At 33.3% G+C, this 24,020-nt stretch overlaps 1 protein-coding gene and 1 pseudogene across 1 annotated transcript; both read right to left on the bottom strand.

Moving 5' to 3' along the window:
* Positions 1-7,239: 7,239 nt before the first annotated feature.
* On the bottom strand, positions 7,240-7,794 carry LOC145139134 (uncharacterized). The gene has a single exon (XM_079073065.1). It carries the CDS (start codon positions 7,792-7,794, stop codon positions 7,240-7,242), a length of 555 nt encoding a protein of 184 aa, XP_078929191.1.
* A 10,551-nt stretch (positions 7,795-18,345) lies between these two features.
* Positions 18,346-22,711, bottom strand: LOC145139135 (uncharacterized; annotated as a pseudogene).
* Positions 22,712-24,020: the final 1,309 nt, after the last annotated feature.

A 24,020-nucleotide genomic window follows, 5' to 3' on the forward strand; every position in this document is an offset into this window, starting at 1 on the left:
CGGGGATTAATCGGGGACCATAAATCATTACTAAAATATTAAAATTCATCTAAGATTAATATATTTTAAGAAAAATAAGTACTTAAAAATTAGAAAATAAGAGAATTTGTAATTTGAAAATTTAAAAATAAGAAATTATGAACATTTTGGTATAATATTTGAAATTTTGGAGTAAAAAAAGTTAATTTTTTGAGTTTTTTTTTTTTTTTTTTTTTTTTTTTTTTTTTTTTTTACTTTTGTTGACCGATTAATCCCGGCAAGACCAATTAATCTATAATTTCCGTCAAACACATTAATCTTAGTCGGTTAAAGAACGCCAAACGATTAATCCCGATTTCTGCAAACATGATATATATATATATATATATATATATATATATATATATATATATATATATATACACACCTGTATAGCTGTGTACCCGTGCCAAGCGACGCGTGAAAACAGTTTTTTTTTTTTTCAGAAATTAGTATACATGCGATATTATAGATAAATCTATTGTTGTTACTTTATTTTATAAATTCGAAGTTAATCATGTATTTGCTTCCAAATTTACACTAAAAAACACAAAGTTATTATTATTTTTTTTTTGATAAAATTTAGTTTAACATATTAGATTCTTTATCTGATGAACACTTCATTATTGATCGGAAAATACTATTTTTTATTAAAAAAACTAAGATATGTTGAAATACCATTAGGTTAGAGTGTGTAACGCGGGAACGATGAGTGGTGGTTGAAACCGCACCTAAAAACACCAAACGGCGTGGTTTATGGCACGGTTTAACAATTTTATTTTAGTATAACCAAACAAATAATGTTCGGTTTAATATTTATTATTTCCACTTCAAAATTGTTCAAAAGAACAGAACGGTTAAATGTCGATGATTCATGCACTCATCTTAACATATTTATCTATGGTAGCTTAAACTTGATTTAAATTTGGAATTTAATGATGATAATAAAAAATTAAATATTTTAATGATTTTAAATGAGAACTAATTTACTATATTATTCGTAAAGTTCAGTTTATTAAAAAGACATGAAGATATAAATTGGGTAAAGCATGTGGACCACTCTTGACTCAAAGTCATAATATGATAATAGTATACATACAGCTGCTACGATCCTTATATATAATTTTGATTAAAGTTTTAACTTTAATCTATAACATACCCTTTGATTATAAAAAAATCATCTATCAAATTCAACGTTATTAGTTAACTAACAAACTGAAAACTGAGTTGGAATTTTGCAAAACAAAAGAGCCTATTGCATCTATTTGGGGACAAACCATGTTTATTTACCTTATTGCTAAGATAAAATATTCATTCATTCATATCTGTGCATCATTTTGGTAAAAAAAACATTAACCATGTTAGCGATTTTTTTGGTAGAAATATGGTCTATTTCACGCAGATAGATGTCAATCATCACCCTATTCTTTTTCTTCACTTCTTGACCCACTAAGCATCATCCAAAGCTTAAAACTCAAGGTTCTTGCCAAAGGGTTGGTTAGAATCTAGGAGTTTGTGCATACATATAGATAGACATTGGTAAAAATTAAAGTATGTGTTACCCATATAGGTAAAAAATTTATGTTGATATTTCCTATAATTTTCCGGTCCTTATTATTCATCATCTCCCGATGTTGTGGAAATTTCATAGAATTTCTTTACAGATTTTAAAATGAAAACTAATTTTAACAAATATTAAGGAAAAACAGAAATGATTATTTATAAAAGATGATGGTATCTTAAGAAGTTTACATGAAAGATTAATATTGTTATAAAAGTATCGAAGAATTATTGTTTTACAAAACATGAGGGTATTTTAGGCATTTTTTCATCCAATATCTTTGGGAATGGCTCCTCATATTATGAAATGTCAGCTATTGCAGCATGACACTACTCACGCTTATTGGATAAGCTCAATTGGGAAATGTCAGCAATTACAGCATGACGCATTCCATTCCGAGAAGAAGCAAATGTAAAAGACTGCCCATAAAACAAACCTCCGAAGTCAATCCTTCAAAATTACCTACCAACTAAGAACATATTAAATGGACTACCAGAGAAAATCCATGGAATACCTAATACATCTGATAAATTACTTTTAAGTCTATGTTACTATAAAAACCATAGAAAATGGAATATCCACCAAAAAATAGAATTAAAAAAAAATGCAAAGTGCATAAAGGAAAGAAGATAATAATGATGAGTGGTTGTGGAGAGGAAGATAATAGTACCTTAGCAATATTAACAATTTACTAAAGATCTCCTAAACTGACAAAATCTCTCAATCCGAATTTCTTTCTTCTAGATGACATGATTGTTATTGTACTCTATATAAGAGTCCAACATCCACCCAACTACCAATTAGCAATTATGCTCATATTTGACATAAAATTTTAACAAAAGCAATGGTTGGAGTGAAGTTCAATGATATGCTTATAAAGGTCGAGAATTGGTATCAAAATACTCAGTTAAAAAAATTGGAGAGGGCCTCAAAATCGAGGCCATGTAAAAATAGCTATAACAATAAGTCATAAATTAACCCTAAACTGTAGTAAATCATAAAAAACGCTTCATATCGGGAACCTCCTTGGGGTTGGCTGCAGAAAACTAACATTAAAACCATTTGTGTGCAAGAGCAAGAAGAATACCCATATCTAATTTTTGTGTAAAAGAGTGAGATATAGGCGGTGGTGCGGTGCTGAAACTCAAAATCCAAAAAGAAAAACCACATGAGAAGACACTATGATGAGCCATGGTAAAATATTTGAAATTATAAAAAATGGAGAAAAAAACTTTACCACCTGCAGAATAAAAATGTTGAAGGATGAGTTCTATTGAAATCATTGCAGTTCCTAAGAGAAATATGCAAGGCATAAACCACTCCCTTAAGATAGGGTTCTTGATACAGGGTATCTCTGCACATAAAAAGGTCAAACACCGAAGAAACTAAAAGTCTAGGAATAGAAATGGAAGGGAAGAAAGGACTACAGAACCAAGGCAACCAATTTTTATCCATTTGCAGCAAATCATCGCCATTAACTCAAAAAGTCGATTCTTTTCTCGTAATGCTTAATTTCCCAAAACAACCTGAATCAAGCATCAAAAATCAATAAATCTCAAAGTTTCTCTGCGATTTGAAGATTCAAATAATCAGAGATTTGAAGATTAAAAAAAAAGAACCATATCCAATTCAAAACCAATTATTTTTAACTAAAATAGTTGTTTTAAAGATTCAAATAATCAGGATTAGGTTTAGATACAACAAAAGACAGCAATATCACATATTGTTGCAATCATACCAAGAAATGAGAATCGATTAAGGCCTTGCTTAAAAATAAAATTGATGGTGGTGGTGGCTGTTCAGTAGCAGTGCAGATGGTGGGGGCGGTCGATCCATTGGTGGTGTATGTGTGTGTAGACAGAGCGAGAGGGTAAGTAGCGGAGTAGCACATGCATCCATCCTTTCCATCTTGCATCGTATATGGAATCGAGGGAGGAGATATCGAACCCAGAAGGTCGGAGAGTTGGTAGCTTGCTCGTGAAAAGCACAGATTCAGAAAAGGCAAATAGAGTGAAAGAGAAAGCAGTGTCACTTACCAATGGAAGTCAAAGCATTAGAAAATGGGTGGTATATGTTTAATGGAAAAAAACGATGTGAATCTCGAGTGGTGGGGCTAGAAATCGATTAGGGTCTTTGTGTAGATTTCAAATTATGAAATTGAGAAAGGAGCCTCTTCAATTTATGGTGTTGAAGTCTTTGATAACAATTGTAATTTGAAAGTGCTACAAATTTGGGAAGATAACGAAAGACCAGGTCAAGATAAGAAAATGTCATAAGAGGTTGTTGTACATGATATGGAATGGACCTGGTCTAGATCGAGATTTAAGGTTTAAAAGTATATGTTGACCGGAATAAATTTATAATGCATAAAAGGTTTGTACATATTGCTTTATGGTTTGGACGACTTAAATTTCAGCGTTTGACCAAATATGCTTTATAAGGTATAATAGATAACTAGTCGTTACCCGCGCAAAGCGGCGGCGTCGAATAGTTTCCGAGCGATGATTAATTCATTTCGGTGAATTGTTTACTTTCAAGTTAAAAATAAAAGTACGTTACGATTTTGGGTTAGGGATAAAACGTTGTTTCGGTTAAATTGAAAAGTATGTTGTGGTTTTGGGTTAAAATTAGTAGCATGTTTTTATTTGGGGTACCTGAACGGTGCTGCATGTGTTTAATACGGGGGCGACGATTTGTTCCTTCCGAATAGTTTTTGGGCATTAATGATATTAGGTTATTGTTTTGGGCATTAATGATAACAAGTTATTGTTTGGGGCAACGTTTCGAAATGTTTTCCACTTTTAAACTTTCTTCAGCAACTAAGGTTCAATACTTGTTCCACCAAGTCTATTACTTATCTATGAACAATGTCATGTAAAGTCGGCCACATGAAAAAAAATACAAATTTGGTTATTTATTAATTAAAAAATAATAATGAAACTTTATTTTTTTTCATACATAAATATGAAGAAAAATATTATTATTTATGCATCATAATAATTCTAAATATCTTTAAATTGTTTTGTTATAAGATTATCAACCAAAAAATGATACCGAAAGCATATAAAAGGAATAAAAACAGATTTAAAACAATTTTGAATTGTTTAGTAGTTACAATCATGTAGATTTACCTGAAAATAGAGATTCAAACACTTTTGAATAAAAGACAATTTTTAAAACATTTTAATTTTTAGAACGGCAATTTATATATTAAAAAAAAAACATAGGAATAATACGAATGTAAACAATGAACTAAAAAAATCTTGATTCGCTAATATAAAAATAAAATCGAAAAAACAATCTTTATTTTTATCAAAATTAACAGGTGGTGTTGGTATGTTGGACGTGCAAGAAACATAATTAATGGGTCCTTAAGGTAGATGAACTCCACCCCTTCGATTTCATTCTTTTTTTAGTTTAATTCTCCTGAAGGGCGGCCCAATTGAATTCCCTAATGACTTACATAATAAGAGTTGTATAGTATCCTACTTTCACACATCACATGACAAACACAACACTCACACAATATACACATACTTAACTGTTAATTTTGTTATAAATGATATGTTTCCCTTCATTTGAACTTCATCATATGATCATGTCACTAAATCTCATAAAAGAAAAGATAAATGTTTTTGTTTCAAAATATTAAACAGTGAGCAATAGAATAAATGAAAGTGCATTACTATATTTTGCATTCAGCCCAAACAGGGGCTAAATGCAAGAAATGATATCAAAAGCGTGAATAGCCCTAAACCTCCTTCAATATGAATTATTAAACAGTTTAAGGGTTCTTTATTTTTAATTATCCATTACAGAACCTGACGAAATGAATATATTTTAATTTGGAAATAAAATAGTCTTAAACTATTTTGTTTTGCTAATTAATCACTTCCATTAAAGTCTCCAAAACGCTCAACTTAACTTTGTATCTCTAATCGTAAGTATTCATAACACTATCTAAGACACATCGAAGTAATACGATTGACCTTCGTTTGATTTGTTTGATCTTATTCATACATATATAGTGTATACTTTATTTTTTTCAGTATGTTATTTTAGATAAATCTATTAGTTGGGTTTGATGAAAGATATTTAATTCAATTGAAATGTATTTATCTAAGTCTTACATAAAAAATGTTATGTAGCATATTAATGCTCATAAATATTATGCAAATTCTGTTCTTGCAAATTAGCAAGACAAAAAATCGATGAATTTTGTTATTATGGTTTTATGTATATTTAAATAATCACTGAGTACAAGATTTTAACAAAAAGAATGTAAACTTTAAATGGAACTTTCAAAAAATTATTAGACAAACGTCTTACTAAATTTTACAATATTTTCACTATAATTTCTATAAGTAACTTTCAAATTTTTGAAAAAGCTATTCTTATCTCTAACAAAAATTTAATCGTGACAAATTGAACAAAGACAAATGTTCGATTCATAAATTATTTTAGAAAACTTTTGAATTTATAAAATAATTACACTTTGGATGACTTTTGAATACATAGAAATTATTTAAATTATGTTAAATATTTAATGGTAATGAATAATATTGACTTTAATCTTGACAAATGAGATAATTCCTCTGTTAGTTTCTTATTCACAAAACATTTTTTAATACTTGTGAAATTATATTAACTACAATTTTAATGCATTTTTTCACAAATTTTTAAAAACTACTATTAAGTAAGAAAAATAAGTTATACATCATGGTAATCACAACGAAAATTTAAATTATATACTATAAAGCTTAACAATAAACACATTTATTACAATCACAATTAAAAACATTCAAAATTTTCAAAGTTAATAGAACAAAGAAGGAAATGTCTTCCAATGTGAACTCGTTCAACAAAACTGATAACCATGTCATTGACCTCCAAATTTTAACTGCGTAATTTAAACATTGAATTTAATACATGTACTTATATTTTATGGACGCATTTCATGGAGGTAAATGGAAACTTCACTGAATTAACCAAAAAAAAAAAGAATAAGAATTTTACATATTAAATTTCCAAATGTATTATTAATTAAGCTTCAATAGTTGATGCAAAGTTGCAATTAAGTTAATAGGTTTATTGTTCATACTCCTGGTACTTGGATCTTTTTGCATCTCCTTTATCACCCAACACCAATGGAAAACTCAAACCAAGTATAACTCTTATAGTTGTAAATGACATCCTAGGGCATAATGATCATTACTCCAGATAAAGAAGAGAACGCAAATAACAAACATGTTGTCAGCCTGTAACCACTCACCTAGTTTCCCCTGTACTTTTTATTGTTACTAAGGCCATCTCCAACCATGAAACACTAAAAAACACTAAAGTGGTGACTTTTCAACACAAAAATAGAGTTTTCATTCCAACCATACATTAAAACTTTACACTAAAAACTTATTTTAATAATATTATATTAGAAAGCAATTTCATTATTATTATATAATTCAATTTAACTTATTGATTATAATATCTAAATTATCAATAATAATAATAATAATATAATAATAACAACAACAAGAATGTTAAATAATTAACTAATTGAAAAAAACATTATATGAAAGATTAATTTAAATTTAAATCAACAATATTACATTACTCAAAAAACATTACATTTAATTCAACTTCGAACATAACCCAATTTTAAACTAATTTTTCGAGTTAGTATACTCATCCCATAAATGTTCAATCAACGCATTTCGAAGTTCATAGTGAGCGTATTTATCTTTGATCTTTTTATGTCGAGCAAGAAATTCTTGAAAGCGAATATCATCATCAACCACCATTTCAACTTCTACATTTGGCATTTCACCTCGCTCTTCGATTGTTGCATTAACATCGCGTTCGTCTTCAATGATCATGTTGTGCATAATGATACATGAAGTCATTATATCATGTAATATTTCTTTTCTCCATAAACGTGCAGGTCGTGCAACAATTGCAAAACGTGATTGCAATACTCCAAATGCACGTTCTACATCTTTTCTGCATGCTTCTTGCTTCATTGCAAACAATTTTTTCTTTGGGCCACGTGGATCATGTATAGTTTGAACAAGAGTAGCCCATTTTGGATATATTCCATCAGCTAAATAATAACCCATATTATACTCTTTACCATTGATGGTATAATTAGTAGGAGGAGCAATACCTTCAGCAAGATTAGCAAAAAGATGTGATGACTCCAGCATCTCAACATCAACCATATTATACTCATATCCGATCCCGAGTTTCTTGAGTATATTCAAAATGAAAAGAAACGAATAATAAGAAAAAGAACAGAAGAATCTCAGGGACAGGGACAGGGACAAGGATCTCATTATCAAGGATCTCAATATCAACCACTTTAACATCCAAAATCTCAACATCAACCATCTGAGTACCAAGGATCCCAAGAACAAGAAGAAGAAGTTCAAGAACAAGAACAAGAACGGCCCCAAAATTATAGTCAATACTTTCAGTATCTTGGCTGAGCGGAAAATGATTTGAACAATTTCTAGATTTGTATCTTAGTTTATGTTTTTTTGTTAATTATCTATGTTATATTTATGAAGTTTCGATTTTTAATATGTGTTTAAATTTATTACAACAAGATTGAATTATCTTTAGACTTTTTAATTAAACAATACCTTAATACTTATAAAATATACTGCAATACTTTAATTATAAAATTTGTATAAATTATTTTGATAGTTTAAGATGGTTCATTTTTATAATACAATATATGTGATAATATATGTATATATGTGATAATCTGAAACAAGTCCAATGAATATAATATTGATATATATTGAAAAAGCAATTTGGTGTTATATGAAATGGCCTCTATATTTACAGGCCAAAATTTGAAGACACAAAAATACCGGCCCTTTTAGCGATCGATTGGAGGAATAAATGCCGACATTCCACTATTTTAGTGGCCCATTGGAGTAGCTCTAATAATACCAATAAAGCTACTAATACTACAAATAAAGTAAATAAAACAAAACCCACAAAACATGGCATGCACTAATTCGTGTGTCCACTCGTCTAGATTCACTGATAATATCTATGCCAACAAGCACCTGAAAGAACAACCATTGGTTGCTATCGTTCCAAAAATCCAAAGCATATCTTAAATCAAAAAGCGAGCCATGAATATTGTGTATAATCTGGTGTTCTACATGTCCTGGGTCTTTCCTTTTCTCCAAATCACAGAGAAAGACCGGAGAAGATTTAGTGCTGGAGATGGTAAGGTTTCTTGAAATTTTTCTTCACCAAAACCTGAAAAAATATCTAAAATCAAAATCAAAATCAAAACCTAAAAAAAACACCACATCAGCTGAAAACAACTAAACATCCTCTCCTAAAATCAAATCTAAAAACCTACTTAAATATTCACAAAATATGTGTACCTTAAATTACACATCACCCGTCAAATTCATATAGCCTCCATTGAACTTTCAGCTACACAGTTTCTTTAGCCTCTGATCATTATTGCCATTGTACACGACATCTGAAAAATCTCAAAGACAAATCATCATTCTTTCAATAATATTTTCATTTAAAAAAATGAGAAAGATACTTCATCCAAAAGATTAACATAACAACATGTCAAGTGCTACATGACCTGGTATAGCAGCTCCTTCCCTGCCATTCAATACATGTTAAAGCATATGACAGAACTTCATTAGAAAACATAGAAAGTCTTGCTTTGTAAATACATGCTACACAAACCCACAATAAAATGCTCCCCTAAAACCTAACACTTACCTCTATTTCTTTTCAATTAATAGAAAAATAAAACACAACATACTGATGGATGGACGTCTGGAAAAAAATAACCCTAAAAATTGGCAGACTTTTAAGAGAGAAGAGCAAGCTAATAAAAACATCTGAGATATAAAGTTTACTTTTTAAATAGATATCACGTTTAGAGAAAGTGAGAGTGGTTTGATGGCGGTGGAGACAACAGGTGAGTGATTGGTACATGGCCCCCTCTGACCTTCAAAGAGCAAGGATGTCGTGTTGTTCTTCACAGATGAATGATCGAACCAGAAACATAGAAGCATTTAAGAGGTAACTTGGATAAAGTTTCACATTTACACGATGAATAGTGGGGTTCCTACCATTCCAAGCACCAGCACATCCATAAGAAGCTAAAAAAAACTTTGTTTGAAATCAAAGCGTATCTAGGTCAAAAATGGTATCTGGAAATGGAGCAATGAAAACCATTATAAAAAGTAATACTTAACGGTGAGAGAAGCACACTCTGTGTTTTTATGCAGATTATGGCTGCTATGTAAATCCACCTGACACCTTTTTCACAAGCCATGGTGGTGACCAAAAACCCAATCGGCAGTTGAAGGTGGTATTCGGATCTAGGGTTTCTTAGAGGGAGAAGTAAGGGGAGCTTGTATTTAAACGATTTGTAGCCGATTAAGGGGGAATTCAAACGAAAAAGGCATGGTCAAGATAAGCCTGATAGAATGTGGGTGATAGCTTGCCCATATCTTAGGAATCAAAAGAATCGGTCACCCCAGATATTAGGACTCAAAAGAGCCGGTCACAGATTAAAGGGGTCATCGAGATATAGGAGCCAATTATGAATTTCAAAAATTCCAAAACCACTATTTTCAGCGGATAAAAAATTTATTATGCATAAATTGTAGTACTTAAAGCATAATAATTTGAACGTCTTCAATCTATTTTTAGAAATAGTAAGGTTTGTATAATATATATATATATATATATATATATATATATATATATATATATATATATATATATATATATATATATGGTTATGTTCAAATGAAACAAAAAAAATTTAGGAGACTTGACAAAACATTCCTAGCCACTCATTTCCGTTGTCAAAGAAAAATATTCTAAAATGAAAAATAAATGGAAACTTTTGAATTTTTTTAATAGTATTTTGTTAATTTTTATTCCAAAGAATATCATTTTTTAACATTATGTGTAATATTCTAACAAAATACTACTCGTACGTTTATGTATTTGTATGTACATGTATTATTCTACTAGAAGATTATACTATAAAGTTTTTAGAATTTTTCAAACTTTTCTAATAGAATATTACACCTACAATTACTCATAAAAATATCATGAACAAAATTCTGGTAGAATATTTGTCTGTGATGCTGATATATATATATATATATATATATATATATATATATATTGGAAAGGTAATGTGACATCGTGTTTCGAGATAACCTTAACTTGGAGGCTCGGGTGGAAGATGACCTGGTGAAGGTCGCGAGTCTCAAAGAACGAAGTTTGGACCTTGAGGATTAAGGTTCTTGGGTTTGGTGTTAAGACTTTGGGCTTTGAGGGGCATTCGACTTAAATTGAATTTTGGGGTTGTTGGCCTAGAGGCAACACGACGTGGTGGAGTAGTGGCAACAATGTGGTGCATGGTTAATGAAGAACATGTTCATTTGTCACCACGACGTGGAAAAATGGGTGCCACGACATGATGTACATTGCATCCCAAGACCATAAAATTTAGGTGTTATATCCATAAAATTCAAGCCAATTTAAAACTTTTTCAACCATTAAAAAACCATTAATTATTACAAATTGTTTTCAAAATAGTTTCATGTTAGAGTATCCCAGAAATCAAAATCATAAAATATGAGGAGGTGCACGATCAAGCCTTTGCCTTCCCGCGATCATCTGAAGTACCTGAAACGAAATCAACAACTATAAGCCTGAATCTTAGTGAGATCCCCCAAAATACCAACGTCATACAAACCATAACAATATCATAAAACAGCATGCATATATATATATATATATATATATATATATATATATGTGTGTGTGTGTGTGTATATATATATATATATATATATATATATATATATATATATATATATATATATATATATATATATATATATATATATATATATATATATATATAGAGAGAGAGAGAGAGAGAGAGAGAGAGAGTCTACAGTACGACTGGTACGCCCTCACCAGGCCTTCAGTCTACCTGGTCCACTCTCAGAGTCTTCAGTATGACTGGACTGCCCTCACCGGGCCTTCAGTCTATTTGACCCACTCTCAGAACCTTCAGCATGTCTGGTCCGCCCTTTCGGGCCTTCAGCCTGTCTGGACCGTTCTCCGGACCTTCGGCCTGACTAGTACGCCCTACCGGGTCTACAGTCTATCCGGTCCGCCCTGGGTATGTTGGTCTAGAGCACAAAGCAAGACCACCTCAACCCACCTCCAATCATACAAATAACACATAATATCATACGCTAGCTAGCATGTACAACAATATCATATAGATCTAACAGATCACTAATCATAGCATCATCTAATATACCAGGATACCGATCTAATAGATCACTAAACATAGCATCATCCTATAACCAGGATACCGATCTAACAGATCACTAAACATAGCATCATCCTATAACCAGGATACCGATCTAACAGATCACTAACATAGCATCATCCTATAACCAGGATACAATCCAAAAAGGGTCGGCCTTGGTGCCTTAGACCCTGTTGATATAGTGAGAAGAACTCACCTCATAATGTAAAACTGAACTAAAAGAATCAAGCTCCCGAATCACAGCTCCAAACTCAAACACCTACAACCATCATAGGAACAATTCTATCAAAACTCAAATGACCAAAATACCCTTAAATTCAAACTTAGTCAACCCTTGGTCAAAGTCAAAGTCAACGGTCAAGGTCAACAGTCCATGTTGACCCAACTCATCGAGTTCATCTACTGACTCGTCGTGTTCCTTCAGAACTCAGAGACCGAAAACTCGAGTCAACTCGCCGAGTTACCAAACAACTCGTCGAGTACATGCAGTGTCCAGAAGGTTCAGAAAAACCCTAACCAACTCGTCGAGTTCATCTACTGACTCGCCGAGTTCCTTCAGAACTCAGAGACCGAAAACTCGAGTCAACTCGCTGAGTTACCAAAAAACTCGTTGAGTCCATGCAGTGTCCAGAAGGTTCGGGAAAACCCTAACCAACTCCTCGAGTTGGCTATGCAACTCGTCGAGTTCCTTCGACCCTTTTCTCATTCAGACGCTTTTAAGCGAAACCAAGGCTCCAAACTGTAGATCTAGCCACCTAGGGTGTAGTTACCACGTAAAGTTGCTAACTTTACATGCATGCAAGGCGTTAAGAGGCTAAAACACCCAAACTAGTCTTACGAAGAGGTTTAGGGCATGGAGAAAGGCCAAGACTAGATAAAGCCGATAACTTTATGACTATGGGGGCCTAGAGGAGTCCAGATCTGAAGTTACAACTTCAAATCATGCTCATCATCCAAAAATGGATCCAAAGTGGGCTAAAAAAAGACCCTAAACTCTTGAATGGAGAGATCTAACAAGGAAATGATCAAGGTAACGACTTTTTACCTTAAAAGGTTGCCAAAACGAAGTAGATGCTGGATCTACAAGCTCCTTCTCGTTCCAAGCTTCTCAATCTTCAAGTCTCTTCAAGAAAAGCACCAAACACACACTCTTTAGCCTCACACACACTCAAAATAGAAGGTTAGCTCGATTAGGGTTTGCTTCTGGTCGTGAAGGTGGTAAGGGAGGCTGGAGGAAGGACTTAAGGTCCTTTAAATAGAGTGCAAACCCAAAAAATTAGGGTTTTCAAGGACAGCCTCTACTCGTCGAGTTGGGTCCTCCAACTCGTCAAGTAGGTCCTAAAGTTCACACAGACTGACCAGGTTTTACACGGCGAATTGGGGCCTCCAACTCGTCGAGTTGCCCTAATAATATGAATATAAAAAGCTTTAACTTTATACCTGGGAGTCGGGATGTTACATTAGGGTTTCTTCCATATTTAAAGGCTTAAAATCATGGATTAGGGCATCTTCTTCAGCCTCCAACCTTCCATCATGAAACCCTAGCATCCATGCATTATTGAGAGCTTGTTTGCTTGATTTTGGACTTGTTATTTAGACTCTGGTGAAGATGGAGGAAGGAGGGAGTCCATATTGGTGCAAGGAAGCAAGGAGCAAGCTTGGATCCAACATCTTTTTCATACTTATGAGCTATTTGAGGTATAAAGTTTATACGTTGACATTTCTTCTTCTAGAAACAAGTTTGAGCTAATTTTTGGATGGTTTTGGTCTCTTATCTGGATTCTTTTAGAGTTTGAGGAACTCCAAAGCTTGTTATGGCTCTTTAATGGTAAATAAGTTTCTGATAATGGACAAAAAGTCATGTTTGGAGTCACTTTGTGTCCATGCATAAGTTTTGGTCACATGAAGGACTTAATGGACTTAGGGTTGTAGATCTAGCATTGTGATGAACTCCTAATAGATAAAGTTGGAAACTTTATCCATTAAGTCATTGAAAAGGATCATATCTAAAGTTATGTGTTTAGATCTGTACAGATTAAGTGTTTGGTCACTCAATTGTATAGATTTGATGATGCAAAATGTATACACTATAGTTATATTTAGCTAGTTAATCTAAAGATATGCTGATGGAAGTTTATATGTCGAAGATGGAAGAACATCCCCTGATGACTGAAAGACCTTGAAGAATCTATCAGCACCAAATGCATGAAGACACCATCTACTGAAGACTGATCAGTGTGTCAAGATGTTGATGGTTATACACTGATGACACACATATCTGGTGATACGATGATGACACTCGTTGATGGTACTATCTGCTGAAGGTGAAGTTGATCAGTGTGACACCCTGGCGCTGATGACTGAAGCTGAAGTTGATCTCTTTGACGCTGACACTGATGCCTTGATCAACAAGACTCCCTGAAGCGGATGCTCTTATTAGCTTCTGATGTGTTGGTGCTGATATCCGAATCTGGAGAAGATCTGATTTGATACATTCCTTTTGTACCCGATTTCTTTATATGTAGATTAGATACAATCCATTGATTGAAGGATTCACTAGAATAGATTAGTATATAATCAATAGTAGGGTGAAATCCTAATGTAGTGAACGTCTTGGTGATCCTCTTCATGATAACCCGTTTTCTTGGTGAAAACAAACCCTTTCTTGGTGAAACACAACTTTGTGATACTTTTGTGTTCTTCATTGTTATTTCTTGTTTCTATTTGATCTATGAATCTACAAAGGTTTTGAAACTTTCAGTTGGTATTAGAGCATGCTAGAACATTCATTCTAGGATCTGTTGAAGATTCAAAAGTTCATTCTTTATTCATTAACTTGAAAATCAGAAGGAGAAGAAGAAGAAGATATATTATATAATCATCCAAATACGAAGAATACATCAGACATTCAGAAGAGAGAGTATGGTATGTTTTCACAAATAGAACCAATCAGTGATGAGCATTCACATTTATAATCAAGTAATAAAACATAAAGAACCGCCCCCTAAATCCCAGAATACACTGATGAGTGCCCTTCTTCATAAAATTATCCAAGATATGGAAGTGCATCTCGACATGACGACTCGTCAGAAAGCAGTTTTCCATTGCTTACATGCACCACATGCTCAAGATTTTATTCTAACCATCCCTACAGATGGGTTTGGCCAACATATGTCTCCTGTGGAGTATCGTACTATCCTCAAATATCGACTCATGATTGCAATATTCCCAGCTGACGAGATATGTCCGGTATGTCGCAAGGCATGTTTGGACTCTTTTAGAGAGCATACAGTTCACTGTAAAGAACTCCCGGGGTTCAAATACATGCACAATATGATTAGGGATGTTTTGTTTAACATATTTAAGCGTACCGAGGTTTCCGTCAAAAAAGAGGCACCTGTGAATTTCTTGACTGACCTGGTAGAAGGAAGGTCAACCCTTAGACCGGCTGACGTTTTGATTTTTGGATGGGTTGGAGGGAAACAAGCATGTGTGGACCTTAGAGGGGTATCCCCTCTTGTGGGCTTGAGGGCTGGGGCTTTCACGACGGGACAGACTGCTTTAAAAGCTGTCATAGGCAAAGTCACCAAACATGAGAAATCATGCATGGAAAATCAACATGTGTTCATACCATTTGCATTTGATACGTTTGGTTTCCTTGCGTCGGATGCGGTGGAGCTTCTTAGTAGAGTACAACAGATCATACATAGCAATGTTATATATGATGGGTTATTAGGGTTACAACTAAGCGGAAAAACATTTAAACGATTCAAATGATTAGGGCGCATGCAACATAATAGGAGCTATGTCTTTCACATATAGGCAACATACTATGAATTGTTATCCTACAAAACTTTCCTATGAAAAACTAATTCATAAGAAAAAGAAACTATGAGGGGTTATGGCCCTTTATATAGCTGACGTAGCTTAGTGCCAAAGTTAGAGTTTAAGGAGGAAACCCTAATCCCTTTCCTTGGTGACCAAGCAACCCATTCCCTTCCTTATGCAAGGGCTTGGACGAAAACTCCTTGGGCTTGCCCAAGTGATTTTCGTCCACCTCATCCAATGAGGCCCATGGGCTCCTTTCCTCAACTTTCAATAAATAACCAAATAGACCCTGCATTTTTAATTAATCTAATTTATCCCAAAATTAATTCCAATTAAATTCTGATTAATTATTAATTAAATAATACTATTTCCAATCAATATATTATTCTCATAATATATTAACAAATTATTTATTTTGATTTCTAATTAATTTATTAACGATATAATAAATTAACAAATCGGTCTCTCTCTCTAAAAGTTATCATATTCAATTGCTAGGTTTGAGGACAACCTAAAAGGACTGTGCTACCATCAATTTAAGTTTATACCAATTATAGTTATGGGCTTAGACACTCAATCCAACAATATACCCTAAATCTATGAATGTAGTCTTCAAAAGATTTAGCTTTATCATACAAAAAATCTTAACGGCGCAACTTGTTGCCCGTTTGCCATCTCACTTGTTATACGATGATAATTAAGTTAATGAAAAAAACGTAAGATATTAAATTAAAAAAAGAACATAAATGGAAATAATACAACAAACATAGTCTTTGATCTTAAAAGGCAAAGTGAACTGAAGATTGATATTTGTATACCGTCAATCACAATACTCAAAATGCCTCTCTAACTTCTGCAATCATGAATAACTTTGGAAAATATGATAGAATAACATGAAAATTAGGTCGGAAATCGGTGGCCAGAAAGCCCAAGTTTTTATTTATTTATTTTTTGAAGTAATTGAGTAAAGAAACACGTACAGGAAGCATGATACCTGTTGCAAGAACCGAAGGTGATGGTGGGGAAATCGATAAGCTTCTTGTTGGAAGTGAATGGCGCTATAACTCCGGATCTAAAGGTTCAAATAGGACGATATATGCTTTCTCGGTTCTCTTCTCCTGCCGCGTCGACCTCATCTGTTTTTTCCTGGATGCAAATTCGAGTAGATAGAAAGAAAAAAAGGGTGGTGATGAATCAACACACAAACATGTATGGAGTATTGGAAAAGACTAAAATACCTTCGTTGGCAATAAAACTTATCGCAAAAACATGTCGAAAGAAGAGATGACAAAAGCCACTACAAGAAAAATGTGATTTTGCTAGGGAAGATCGCTGTGGAATGTATTTTCGTTGTTAATCTGCAATGGATCGTGCTATGGAATGTTGTTCCATAGCAATGTTGCTACCACATTGTCTACGAATTTTATTTCTGGTAGCGAGTGTGAGAGTTGCTAGGGAAAATGCTACCGACTCGATATCCGTTGGTATTATGCTACGGATAGTTCTATGGAACAAAAATTCGTAGCAATTTTCCAACGACATTTGTTACCAAATCATTTTCTGTTGTACTGTTGCTATGGAATTCATCATCGTGGTTACTATGCAACGGAGTTTGTGACGGAAACCAATTCCATAGTTGAATTGCTATGGAAGTACCATTCGTAGGTATTTGCTAGGGAATTCTGCTATGGAGTATGATTTCGTTTGTTTGTTTTGTTATGGAACAAAACACGTAGCTAATTTGTGACGGCATTTATTGGTTTTAATGAAATGTTTTTGAATTGGTAATATCTGGCATAAACTAATGGCTAAAAAAATGTAAAAATGAATTATAAAGTAGATATTGCTGGCAAGCGGACTCGAACTTAAGCTTATGCTAGAAAAGGGCGCGGTTAAGCCAGTTGTGCTAATCAAGTTGTGTATAATTTCTTGAAATCATAGTATATAATGAATAATTAACAACGAATTCATTACAAACTTATTTTTAGTTACATTTACCGGACATGTTAAAGTACATAATCTATGTAGATTATTTTCCTTAATAACGAATTCATTATAAACTTATTTTTAGTTACATTAAGTATACTTCATCACAAAAATAACATGGGTTTTACGTATACTTCATCCTACTCAAACAACATAGCAAGAAAAAATGACTAAAATGCCCTTTTAACAGAATGATGTAAACACAAAACCAAAATAAAATTATAGTAGTACTATACAACTTCATATACAATACAATAAGAACAATAATATTCAATGTCCAATCTATTATCAACCATTAATATTTTTAAGAAATATACAAAACCTACCATACTCTACATACCAACGACAAACCGTGCAATATCTTTGTCGATCCTCATCCTCTTCATGGTCTATTGCAAATGCACCTTTAACAGAATGTCGTGGGTCTTCACATTGGAATGTGATGTTATTCGTTGTAAGTCTATGAACAACATCAACAGCCCGGGACAACTCTTTGGCACTATCAACAACACTCGTGTACTCCCCATCATCCGGAACTGCCCAACCAAAATAGGTATCAAGTAATTGTAAACCTACACATTAAAATATCAATCAATTAATCCAATGTATCCTTTTCAATACAACAGTAAATATTATACAACACAACACAACTAAATACTAACTCCAAACTACAAACATGCCTTTAATTAACTATATATATATAATTTAATTTACATATATACCATATATACATACCTTCATCACATTGATGAGGCCCTCTTGAAATGTAGATCATTCCAAGCAAATAAATTGCCTCAAGATGATCTTCATTTGCTGCTTGTCTCAACAAAGACAATCCTAAATCAAAATGGCCATAATAGAAGCACTCTTCCTGTTGACAGAATAACAATATCAATATATAACATCAATGACACAAAATATTAATAAATGGTATAGATTACATATAATTAATGAAATTACACATACAATTCCTTGTATGAACATTGCTTCAATGTTATTATGCAATGCACATGTGCATATAAATGAATCAACATTCAGATTTTTGGGACCCATTCCCTCAATCAAGTCAATGCATGCTGTTCTGAACACTTGAGGATCACCCCCCGCTTTATACATCTTCTTTGAACTTCAAAAATTTCAATACACAGTAAATAACAAATAAACAAAGTTGTATTTCATCAAATATACATTTATTAGTTGATGTTTATTGAGAATTACCAAAGTCTTGCAGAGACGATGTCTTTCGCAGATTCTGACCCTAATACTACAAATATCCGACTCAAAATCTCTATTGGGAGATCATCTAACGAACGGCGAATTCTAGTAATCAACATTCTACTAACAAAATAGACATTGGAGTAGTTGATTTCAATTTCTTTTTAAAAAATAAGCGTAACTATGAAAAACAGTGTAACAGGGTATGGAAAAAAAAATACTTACTTTATGATGATCTGGTCGCGAGGTGTACAGGAGTATCTATTATCGGAGAAAATCGATTTTAAGAACGATTACCCTTCGACGATTTGGGGGTTTTAGTGTTTCTATGGAGATTTATCGTCCAGAATAGTTGATACGTTCTGAATGGTTGAAGAACTGATAATGCCGGTGTGACATCAGAGGTATGATGGCGCCTCAACGCTTCAGAGTGCAAAAAGACCAAATTGCCCTTGAAATCATTTCAAATATGTGAATACTAAGGATATTTGTGTCAAAACACTCTATTCAAATATTATAATCTTTTATAGGTAACAGTGGAAATTTGGTAACTTTGACACTTTTGGCCCTTGGAAACAAAACTTTTTACATTTTGGTTAAAAAAACACAAAAAAACTTTAGATTTTGTGCCACAATTTTTTAGCCAGTTTAACACTATCAGTCCTTATTATAAAAAAATTATACATTTGGCACAATATACACTAAAAACATTTAGGTTTTTCCACAATTCTTTAGCCACTTTGACACTCTTGGGCTTTACAGTCAATAGTTTTACATTTTGACATAAAAAAACACAAAAAAACATCCCGGGGCGAAGCCCGAGCTTTCTTCCTAGTTTACATTTATGTATTGATATTAAACCAAATTACAAATTAACTTCATCTCAAAAAACATTAACCACAAAAACATCTAGTCATTATCTTCTTCCTCCTCCTCTTCTTCATCCTCTTCTTCTTCATTGCTCGATGTACTATACTCATAACTACCCTCGCTGTCAGGAATACCATCATTGTCGTCCTCATGAATTTCACCTTCTTCATCAATATTATTTTCATTATCTGAACCGTTGCTTGACATTTCGTGATCATCATCATAATTGTCTGTATCAAATAGACTTGGTATAATGATTTCATTTAATTCAACTTCATCTTCTTGGAAATGTCTTCATCAGTCCAACCACGAGGTTTAACTTTAAATACAACCCACCAGTCCGAGTTGTTTGTTTTCGAACTTGGGTAAGGAATGTAACACACTTGAGTGGCTTGCATGGCTAAAACAAAAGGTCGAACTTGTTGTATTTTCTTTTGACGTTTATCTCGACCAAGTTATATTGTTTGTGAACCTTAACTCCTATGTTAGGTGTTGGATCATACCAATGACATTTAAACAAAACCGTGGTTTTAATTGGGTAACCAGGGTACTCGACTTCTAAAATTTCCTCTACCTTACCATAATAACCACATCCTTGGCTACTAACACACAATCCACTATTGGTTGTTGATTTGTTCAGACTATGAGCTTCTGTGTGAAACTTGTAACCATTGACAAAGTATACAGTATATAACTTCACTTTTTTGAATGGCATTTTGGATAGGTCAGATATAGACTTGTTGTTTATCGGGATCTTATGTGCCTATATGAATAATGGTAAAACACTTAATTAGAGTTAATTATAACCATAACAAAAAATAATAAATTTTAAAAAATGCAAAAATAACACCCACATAGTTTTTGAAACCATAATGCAAAGTTCTTCTCAACTTCAGCTGCAAGGACCTGTTCACCCATATCCCCCATAAGTTCATTCAAATGTTCTTCAAATATTCTGTATCACCATTTCAATAACATTTTAAAGTTACTATGAATGTAATAAACAAAATCATGCATGTAAATGTTATTCGATCATAGCAATTACACAACAAATGATTATTATAATTAAAAGTGATGCATATGTTACGTATGAACCTGATGTAATGCTTGATCTTATCTTCGTTAAGGAGTATGTAAGTTTGGGCAGCATGCACTTCCTCATCAGACATCATTCTATTCGTGAATCTTCCATAATGACGCCCAAGATATGAAAATATATCTAACATGTCGTTGTTAGCATCCACTTGCTCATCTCCTCCTCCATCATCATTTCGAGGCAACTTTCTATTACGTGTGGGGACACCAGTCTCGAAATAATGAGAGCAAAATATAGATGCTTCATGTAGCAAGTACGCGTTAACAACGGACCCTTCCACTCGAGCTTTATTTTTCACATATTTTTTCAACTGATTTAGATACCTATAGTGAAGATTATTTAAATTAGCTTACAAAAATAGCAACATACATTATGATGTACCATACAAACCTTTCAAATGGATACATCCACCGATATTGGACAGGACCGACTATCTTCGCTTCGTATGGCATGTGTACTGGTAAATGTTCCATGGAGTTAAAAATACCAGGGACAAAGATGGTCTCTAATTTACATAATATTATTGGGATCTCGGTTTCAATCCTTTCCATGTCTTTTGTTGTGATTGATGTTGCTGTTAATGTTTTGAAGAAAATACTCAACTCTGTTAATTCTTCCCACACTTGTTTGGCAACATCTCACGAAATGCAATTGGCATCAATCTTTGCATAAAAACATGACAATCATGGCTTTTCATTCCGAACAGTCTACACCCTGTTAAATCAACACAACTCCCCAAATTAGAAACATAACCATCGGGGAAACGCAATTTCTCCACCCATTGGCATATGGCTTTCTTTTGATTCTTGTCCAGAGTGTAGTATGCTCTTTCATTATCTTCGACTCCTTTTCACTTCTTACAATAGAGCTCCAGATCTCTTCTGGCTGCTACATTGTCCTTCGTCTTCCCTTTGACATCCATTACAATGTAAAAAAAGTTTTCAAATACATTTTTAACAATATGCATAACATCAAAATTATGTCTAATGAGGTTTGTTTTCCAATATGGTAAATCCCAAAATATGCTTTTCTTTTTCCAACCATGATCGCCACATCTTTTGTTTACATCATCAGCATTTAGTTCAGTCACTTTTACCAAACCTAATTGTTCAATCTCCCTTAAAGTTTGTTCACCATTCTTACTTGGAGGAGGACCTTCTATCACTTCACGATTCTTCTTGAACTTATTTTTATCCTTTCTATATGGGTGATTTACCTGTAAAAATATTCTATGGCAGTCAAACCACGACATCTTATTACCATTCTTTAGTCTGAATGCTTGTGTATGTTTCCCACAATGTGGACATGCTAGCTTACCTGCTGTAGACCATCCGGACAACATTGCATATGCTGGAAAATCGCTTATTGTCCACATCAAAGCTGCTCTTAGATGGAAATTTTGTTTTAAAGATATATCATATGTTACTACGCCTTCTTCCCATAATTGCTCTAACTCTGCAACAACTGGTTGCAAAAATACATCTATTTTATGCTTAGGGTTTGACGGACTTGGCACAAGTGCGGTCAAAAACATGTAAGGCTCTTTCATGCACATAGAAGGTGGAAAATTATAAGGTGTTATAATAATAGTCCAAGATGAATATTGTTTTCCAAATGCTCCATGTGGTGCAAACCCATCTGTACTTAGGCCTAATCTTACGTTACGTACTTCTGCTGCAAATGAAGGATGACTTTTATCAAAGTGCTTCCAAGCTTCTGAATCGGATGGATGACACATTACTCCAGCATCATGTCCATGATTCTCAGAGTGCCATCGCATGGAAGCGGTTGTGGCTTGTCAAGCATACAGTCTCTTCATCCTTGGAGTCAAAGGAAAGTAATGCATTTTCTTGAAGGATACGCAAGAACATCTGGCCAAATTTTTTGACCGTTTGTACCTATCTGCATTGCAGAATTTGCACTGATAAAGATCTTTGTCTTGCTTCCAATATATCATACATCCAGATCTGCAGCATTCAATCATGTCCACAGGCAAACCTAGTGCTTGTATTAACTTTTTTCTCTCGTATAAACTACCTACCATATTATTCTCCTCCGGTAACACATCATTTATCAACTGGCAGATAGCATCATAACTTTGCTCAGGTATGCGATACTCTGATTTTATATTCAACAGTCTAGCTACAACAGATAGTTGTGTCACTTTTTTACATCCAGACCACAATTCTTTATCGGCTGCATCTAGCATATCAAAGAATTTTTTTATCTAGATCATTTGGCTCCTCTTCATGATTACTATTATTTAAATCAGGAGCCATTGCATCTATGACCATTTCTCTATAAGAACATGCACCTTCACTAAAATTGGTGTTTGAATCATCCACCCCAAAAAACGTATTGTCATCATCAATTGATGTTTCGCCATGTTTATCCCAAAACCAATATTCCTCAACAAAACCAAACTTGTACAAATGATGCTTAACAGTATCAACTTCTGTATATGGTACGTTACGACATATGATGCATGAGCATTTGATTTTATCTTGGTCCATGAACCTATGTTGACTGGTAGCAAAATCTATAAAAATTTTCACTCCTTGTACGAAAACGTGGGATACACAACTACGATTATCTTTTCTTTCATACATCCACTTTCTACTTTGATTGTTCATTGTATTTAATATTTAAAGTAACGTAGAATTTTAAATAACACAATATTTTACCTTAGTAGAATGGTATAATGTAGATCGACACTTGCATAACACATATGCAAACAAAGTGTGTATCGATTAGGGAACCTTCGACAACCCTTGATTTCAATGTGTTGGATGGATACTAGGTCAAATTATTGGTTCGATATTATTCAATACTAGGTTAAAACCCATGTAGTATACGGGTAATGATAATTTTAAATAACATTCGTAATAAATATATATAGAGCTACTTAAAATATAAATTCTGTATACGGTATTTTCCTTATTAATAACGACTTGATTAAACACTTATTTTTATTTCCATAGCAAAAATGGCGCCTTCACTGTAGAGATTGCAAATAGACCAAAGTGCCCTTGAAATCAATCCATATATTTGATTAGTAAGGGTATTTCAGTCAAAACACATTATTCAAA

The sequence above is a fragment of the Lactuca virosa genome, chromosome 9 (genome assembly GCF_052849685.1).
Source record: "Lactuca virosa cultivar CGN04683 chromosome 9, Lactuca_virosa_CGN04683_v6, whole genome shotgun sequence".
NCBI classification, from domain to species: Eukaryota; Viridiplantae; Streptophyta; class Magnoliopsida; order Asterales; family Asteraceae; genus Lactuca; species Lactuca virosa.

Bases quoted from the DNA above. Each gene is read 5' to 3' on its own strand.
- LOC145139134 (XM_079073065.1), bottom strand. From the start codon at position 7,794: ATGGTTGATGTTGAGATGCTGGAGTCATCACATCTTTTTGCTAATCTT.